The following is an 8,610-nucleotide window of genomic DNA, read 5'->3' as shown; positions in this document are numbered from 1 at the left end:
AGATCCTCATATGGTCACTTTTTTTTACACATATTTATTCCGTATGATGTTTCCTAAATCTCTATAATCTGATATATTTGTTGTGCTGCTCCTTTTTCATGAACACATTTATAATCCATGTATATCCTTTTATGTAAACTTGTAAACTTGTTGTAATGAACTTTGAGTTTTATTTACCGATAATTTCAGTAAATGATATAAATAAAACGGTATTTTTCATTTCATTTTTTTATATACATGTAACGAGAAGTTTTGGGGTGATCCGAGGGTTTGGGGTGTTTCGATGGACCTTGTAGTTCACCATCTTCAGTAATCTAAAATGTCAGTAAATCTTTGAATGCACGTATGCCAGATTTCAAACTTTTGATCCGTTCGATTTTTAATTTTTAAAAACAAATATAAATATTAAAACTTGTTATTGCAAATACTGGAAGCATACAAAAATAGTTTTTACTGAAATGGAAAAGACCTGGAAATAACAGTTGAGTAAACCTTGTTTACATCATGAGCCTCCGTTTCCTTTGAACGACAATAAGCTGAGTCGGTTGATTCCGTTAGGGATCCTTTGGCAACAGTCAGGTTTGAAATTACAAATCAATAAATGAAATGACAGAGGGTTTTATTTCTTCTGTCTTTCTTATTTTCCTTGATCCATTTCGTTCTTAAAATCTGGGTGGGGGTGCTGCGGGATTTACAAACAAACGGGAGGGTGTCTGATTACTATAGATAATAAATTCTATTATGTGTGGAGGGGGGACTCGATGCCGAATTAGCCCAACTGCTTCTAAATTGTTGCAACACAATAGTTAAAATAAACTTTTATATAACAAATTGTCTTGTTTATATTTTTTAAATTCCAAATGTAAGCCTTCACAAAATTAATGAAACTACCCCTAGGCTAGTCGGCTCTGTTTACGAAGTAAGTGCTACCCATTTCCGTATCCGGTTTTGAAATCTGACGTGGTTGTGTCTGTAAGAAGACAGGTGGGATAGATGTGTCCATTTAATGGAACTGGAGGGAGCAGACGGGGTTATTCCGTCACGACAGCTTCCACGTCGACGTTATTCGATCCTGTCCGTCTGTTTGCGAGCAATGTGCAGGCACCCTGAGTTGCTGTGTGTTATCGTGGCTGGAAGTGTGTTTCTGCTCGCAAGGCTAGGACAGAGGTGTGTTGATAGCAAGATAAATATAATGATACTGGTAGATTGGTTAGTGAGGGAGAAAATCGTGTGCACAATTATTGTGAAAACTGGGTTAAACACGGCTAAGCATTATAGCTCGTTGCAAATGCTTGAACGCCATCTTTTTGCAATCTGAATCAAAATTCCCTTCATGCAGCTATTTCAGAAGTACAAAGCATTCGTTATGTTCTACATTTTCAAAGTTTATATGCTTGTGTAAAAAATTATTTCAGACTGTTGTTGTTCTTTTAAATGGAGATAAAAATTAACACTAACTTAATGCTTATTATTATGTTTAGAAGCAGTAATATAAGAAGTATTTTAAAAATGCTATTAGAAGTACTCTTCATAATTTAGTAAATATTTTTCAGTGTTTTTTTAACCACTTGACAGATAAATTTTTGTATTCTTTACATGCTTTGTGGTTTTAACACATTTCTGACTATATTGTCTGAAAAATTGATTGTAGTACCTTTCCCAAGGACACTCAGACAGCAACCCAGGCTGGCCTGGGCATCTGTGAACCTCAGATCACATGTCCAGTTATCTCTTGAGCTGCTTTCAATGCCATACAAAAACAGACAATCAAATAAACTGGTACATCCCAGACTTAGCGAAATCTGCCATTATTTCCCGTTAGGCCTACTGGTTCACTTACAGTTTCAAACTAATTTTATGACAAGATAGTGTACAAGAGGCAGTTAATATATATCCAGATCACCAATTCTGATCATAAAACACAAATTGCAATTTACACACTATTGTTAATGTTTTGAAACACAAGTTTGTATGTTTTTATCATCAAAGGATAGCATGCTCAAAAGTGATAGTTGCTACCTTGCTCAGAAAAGGGTTAATGGTCAATTAGCTATCAAAACATTTGCTTGTGAATGGGCAAGAGTTTGTTTGTCAATGTAATTGATATCAAAACTAGGCCTTGCTACTGATGTATTGATGAATACATTTTGCTACAACACTAGAACTAACTGGGCTAAGGTGAGGGGCATTTAAAAAAAGGTATGGTCAGTCAATGTACCTCTTAACTCATTGGGCCCCAGCACTGTTTTTAGTATCTTTGCTGATATGCCTCAGAAGCACAAAGCTGTGTCTAGCTGCTTGTGCCCCATAGTTTTTACCTGTTTGAAAACATCGTGCACATGCATTCACTCTTACCTTAATTTCTCTTCTTATATCCAAACAAAATCCACGAAATTTTCACCATTTATTTCAAATGAATTTGTCGAGACATTGATGTAATTTTTTCCCTATTTGTCAAAGTCTTTCACAACTTATTTATTCAGTATTTACAAACTTATGTGCAATGTTTATCTGCAAGAACTCCATCATCATCGCTGTTAGCATCATCTTCGGACGATTCAGTCTCAGAAACTTCTATGTCCAAATCTAAATCTCACAAAATATCCAACTGCTGAACATATCTTTCCTCAGCTTGCTCAATATTTTCAAGAGCAAACCCGAGAAACTCCACATTTTTGCTCTCATAAAAAATCACTCTTCCGTCTGCCATCATTTACGATTTTTCATGAAGAGAACACGTGTAGTTAAACCACTTTCAAACTTTAGCCCTTGGCTTCTGAACAATTCAAATTGCCACAATTGAAAGTAAAATCATTTCTGATTGGTTTAATAGTTGTTTAGTTCTTGGAATGAACCATTTCTAACCAATCAGAGACGTATCTAACACACATTCATCACGCCTGGAGACGGGATCGGCCATTGAATGCAGTAAACAATTCACGACTACAGGCGGGATCGGCCAATGAATGCAGAAACCGGATCATGCCTACAGACGGGATCGGGGCTGAATAAGTTAAATAATCACAGGGCAAAGTCTTTTTCGCTTTCCTAACAGAAGAAGGCGAAGTTTACATTTTTAGCCTGACCTCTGGCCCTCCACAAAAAACTATGAAAATTAGAAGAACTGTTGGTTTAATTTCTAGAATCTTTATAACACTGATATAGCTCTGTTCGTCCATCAGAGTGAGACTGAATTTTGTCAATCGAAGTAAGGACTTGTTCCAAACACTAAGCTAGGTATCACATACTTTCTTGCACTTAGCTACAGTCCCATCCGAACTATCAATTCTAGCAGCTTTAGCACTCTTCTGAATCTCGTTACTTTGTAAGTTTGCTGTTTAACCCCAAAATACTTATCCAAATTTACGAACGGCATTTTGTCTAAGTCTCAACATGTCTTGATTCTGAGGTCACATGCACTGCTTATTCCGCTACATTCAGAAATGAACACAAAAATGAAAGCTAAAGTTGATTATTTGATGTACATTCATAAATGACCACATGTACATATCTGTGTCTTTCTGCCTCTAATTTCAATCACTGTAAATATCAGTACATTTTCCCAGCTGGCCTCCAGTCAGAGCCTTTGAACTTGCTGCCCAGCTATTGTATCATGTTCTTTTGATGTACTCTTATAATGGCAACATGTACATCAAGGGGTCTTTCAGTCACTGAATCCTGTCATTGTAAATATAAGCACAGTTAAATGATCAACACATTTTTCCACAAAGAAGATGTCTGATGCAGGACTGGCAAGTCTTTGAATTTTGCCGCACACCTATTACATGCATTAGGAGGACTCCTGCCTCAGCGGTTTTCTGCATCCCAGATAAAAAAATTGGCATCCAAATACGTGTAATTAAGCCTTTCTGAGACCTCTGATAGACAGCACAAATCAATAACATGACAGCATTGTAAACCCTAGTTCGAGTTTTGTATGGCCTTTTCCACTCCATGTTAGATATTCTTACATTTATTAACAAATGTTGGAATTCACCATCACCATTCATGGCATGGTGGTGGCACAAGGTAACCACTTACTAGTGGGCCTAGAAAACTTAAACTATCTTAAGTTGAGCCATGATGTCAAAAGATTTTTTTTAATCTCAGAAATTGCAGTTATCATATTAGTTATTATTTTAACCAGCTGTGTTACATCCAGGGGCATAAACTTAAGTAGCAAGTCATGGTAAACTCTGGAAGCATTACATTTTCCAACATATAAATATATTTAAATAAAATATAAAATCAAACATAGTGAAAGAATCCAGAATAACTTGCAGTATTTGAATTTATAGAATATTATCCTAAATTAACACTATCAGTTTCTCACTAATCCAGAAACTGTCCAGAGGTATTCCAAATGAAAGGTATAATGTGTTTATTTGCTACCATGCTAGCTCCACTGAAAAATAAGTTGTAAATCCAAATGTTTTTACTTCATGCTAATTCAGTGAAAGTAGAATATCACTGATGTCTTGAATAATACAATAGGTACTGACTGTTTTAATGAATGATTTTCCACTCTGCTAAATTCAGCAAACAAATATTATAAATAGATCACTATTTCTTATCAGTCTCTTACAGCGCTGGGATAAACTGAAGAATAATGTATGTGGTGTGTGCATTCTCATTAGATAGTCTCCATATATGCACCAAATCAACAGAATCTGATTCACTGAAAGATCCTCAAACAGTTAATTCACATTGAATAAACACCGTCATGTTATCACCTTTGCCAACTATTGACCAATGAACAACCAGGGCATGCATGATAGCTCAGCATGGTAAATGCACTCCTGTTTCATGTCATGTTTATGTGACCTCCGTCGAAATTAATGCATGGCTTTTTTGACCTAAATAGTTGTTGACTTGACTTTAGCAATTGGTCATGGTATATGAATGAGATTCTTTCAACATTGTGCTCATATACTTTACTATAGTGCTAGCTGGCCACTGAATTAAAGAATTCCAATATAAATGTCATAAACCCAAATAACTTAAATAAAAACTATATTGTAAATTTAATAGATGATACATATATCTGTAACAGCTGATACATGAGATGAAACTAAAACTTTGATGCCTGATACTCATCATTTGCACTGCTAGTCACATGAATAAACAAATCTAGCAACCTACACATTCATGATGTCAGAGATCCAGTTGTCACATGATAGCAGCATTAAACCATGTTCCCATGTTATTTTACAAAACATTCAAAATTATTAACTGAAAGACTCAAACCACTCCAGTGGTATGAGTGGTTATTGTGTCTGCCTGGGATGTGGGAGGTCACAGGTTTGAATTCCAATCAAGTCATAAGAAAGACTTAAAATGGTACATGCATCTGCCATGCTTTGCTCTCAGCCTGGTGTCAGGATAATTTGACTTAAGCTGCATTAAAAATCCAAATCACACACACAAAGTTTGTAAAATGAACTAAAATATTCTTAATTCTCAACATATTTATTCAGAGAAAACCATTGAGAAACCCGCACTGTTACAGCAACCTGGAAAACCCCAGATTCAAGCAGAGAGCACATATCAACATGGTACCAACAAAAATATCACTGATGAAACCTGTATGCTTCATAAATCAGACTTTTTGATGTGGCAGTGAATTCCACCTTTTCAGTAGCCATTTCTACTCTGACCACATACTCCAACATAAATGTTAGAATATCCAAAATGGGGTGGGAAGAGTCAGTGGAAACTCTCAGTAATCCCATTTCAGTATCATCAGTGTATGTCACCAACGTATCAAACACACAATTAACAACATTAGTTCCAAGTTCACTTATAAAGCTTTGAATTCTAGCAGTTAGTCACACAAAACAAGACTGGAAAGGTAGTCAGCTTATGGCTTTGATGGGTTCAGGCATTGTTATGATGAAACTTTCTTCTGTGCTTCCTGATTTGCTAAGCTGCAGGAGCAGTCCACCACTTTGTTACATTAATTTGATAACTATGGGATCTCCAACTCTGACTGTAAGTTGTCTATTTTGGAGAAGGGGAGATAGGGGATTTTCCACCTTAATTTTTGGTTCTGGAATAGATGCAGCGAACACGCGAAACTTTTACTGTTATGATAGGTCAGTCATTGACGTGCATCTGTCATTTCTATAATTTGCCCTATTTCCCACAAATCTTTACTGTACTCTTTCATTAAAAATAATGAAAACAGTTGATTGTTCCATTCAGATTTTGTATGCTCTCCAGAGATGTTGGACAGGAGAAAGTTGTGTCATGATAATAGCTTTAACACTGCTGTTTCTGTGTGTAAGTACCAGAGAGATTCTGTAAAAAAGACATCAGGTACAAGCTAGTTGATACAAAAAGAAAGGAGACATTGAATCCATCAGAAAAATGATTACATGGACAATAAAGTAATTTAAAACAAGAATATGAGAACTACTGTGATTGTTTTTATTCCTCAGTTGTTTTACGTTCTTTTGCTTAAATCTTCTTGCACAATAAATTACACATATTCATATCCAGTAGATGTTCTCTAGTCCAGCCTCTGTATACCACTTCTGCACCAATTATTGAGGTGCAGGTACCTTCTTGTTTATTGCAATCTACCATGATGTGTAAGAGGATTGAAGTGGGGGGGATGAGAAAAATTGCTATACTGGAATGACGATACAATCAAAACTCAATATGCTTCCCTACCTATTCTGTGGCCTAAGTGGCTAGAGCATCCGCCTCAGATGCAGGAGTTAGCAGGTTTAAGCCTGAGCCAAGCCATATCAAAGATTTATAAAAATGGTACTTGCAGCTGCCTTGCTTTGTGCTTCACATTAAGAGCTTAGTGTTAGGACTGGTTTCCTGATGTTAGGATAATCTAATTGGGTAGGACATGATGCTACATGTCTGTGGCATGATGCCTAAGTGCTAGACATCACTATAAACTGCCACATTGCAGACATCATATCAGTATGACTTGAATTGTTAAAGCTACATTAAAAATCCCATAACGGGCACAATCTACCCATTCTTCCCAACTGTTATGATTAACAACATGGGGTTTTCACTAAAAGACATAGAGATGTCTAGTTGGTACTGAATAAAAATGATACCTATTTTGGTGTCCAGTATTGTTGCCACAATGGCCACCTTGAGAATCTTATTATTGCTAATCCTCCTGAATGAAAAGTAATATTTCTATGGGATTTTTACCAAAATACTTGGCATGATACGTTGCTCAAAGAAAAATTATTTTAGACACAGTCCCAGTGCTGATGACTTATAGAAAACCCGAAGCCCTGATTCAAATTTCAAAAGCTCTGACTCCAGTTTTCATATGCCCAAAATTGTCCTTTTTTTACTTTTATTTGTAACACAATGTTACAGTTGCTTTACTTAAAATTTGAAAAGATAAAAGAAAACAAATTCTTATTAAATTGATGTGGTTTTTCAGATCTCAGTATATTTCATGTAAAGCAATGTTTTCCTTCAGGTACAGATGTCAGCCATTGTCTAATTGCTCTTGAAATGTACTCCATATTCATTGGGGCACCTGTGTTTATGTTAATTAAATATGTTTTGTACAGTACAGTTTGTCTTTAATGTTGTTCATAGGTGCAGCTTAATATATTTAACTAGTGTTAGATTACATTACTGTTATTATGAACAAGGGACAGCTCAGTTATTATTTATTCAAGTTTAATTTGAAACATCCTGAACAACAGAAATTAAACAAGACAATAACAAATTAAAATACTTCTTTATATTTGTTATTAGTTTTATTTTTATTAGTTTGGTTTTATTCTTGATTGATTTGAGTTTGTGTTTGGTTTGTTCCTTTTTGTTGTGGTTCATTTCAGTAATTTGGTATATTGCACAAAATTAGTTTTGTTCAGATCCTAAATTGATATGTGCAAGTTTTATATTTGTCTTAGGGGTCAGATGTAGAGTATCCAGAGTTGATGTATCAAAGAGTTGACATCCAGATGCTGACAGTATGGAATAAATTGTCATTTGACATCCAGGTGCTGACAGTATGGAATAAATTGTCATTTGACATCCAGGTGCTGACAGTATGGAATAAATTGTCATTAAGTACAGCTGAGTTATGTTATTACCATGTTAGGTGTTTTTCTTCTGGAGTAAATCGTTTGAAAGATATAACTGCTTTCACGTCTGTTATTATGGTATGGGAAGGTTGAGATTTCCTCTTGCAGCAACAGCTTTATTACTATCTTTTCCCAAACTTTCCATGACCATCTTTCTAGATGTTCCTAATTTACCATAATTTACACTTAAAACATAGGAGCACCCATTTCATGTAATAGTCTTAAATCTTTTGTATAATAAAGGAATAACTAGGTTAGTCTATCACTTCGTATATTTTTCAGCTTCCATGAGAAACAGCTTACCATTCCAGCCAAGCCACCAAGCCGCTTTTTCCCACTGGGATCATCGGTGTTAGACTTCCCTTTTGGGAATCTGCAGCCAGCTATTGGTTTGTTAGAAAAAGAGGAGTTTTTGTTTGTTATGTACTATGCTGCCTGGTCTGCTGAGTCCATTGAGCTGAGAACTGAGTTCATAAATGCAGCTAAATATCATGACATTGTAAGTAATTTGTATCATTACATCAGCTGAATA

General features: G+C 35.6%; 1 protein-coding gene across 1 annotated transcript in view; it reads left to right on the top strand.

Moving 5' to 3' along the window:
• Positions 1–948: 948 nt before the first annotated feature.
• Positions 949–8,610, top strand: part of LOC149802502 (thioredoxin domain-containing protein 11-like) — a 126,834-nt gene continuing 119,172 nt past the window's right edge. The window contains exons 1-2 of the mRNA XM_089951746.1: positions 949–1,167; positions 8,361–8,577. Coding sequence (XP_089807872.1) covers positions 1,007–1,167; positions 8,361–8,577 — 378 coding nt within the window. The 5' untranslated portion in view covers positions 949–1,006. The remainder of the gene's footprint in view (positions 1,168–8,360; positions 8,578–8,610) is intronic.

Source organism: Sinohyriopsis cumingii, chromosome 3 (genome assembly GCF_028554795.1).
Source record: "Sinohyriopsis cumingii isolate HCF-2022 chromosome 3, ASM2855479v2, whole genome shotgun sequence".
Taxonomy (NCBI): Eukaryota; Metazoa; Mollusca; class Bivalvia; order Unionida; family Unionidae; genus Sinohyriopsis; species Sinohyriopsis cumingii.
Note: the sequence above shows the minus strand (reverse complement) of the source record. Positions and strands in the feature narration are given on the sequence as shown.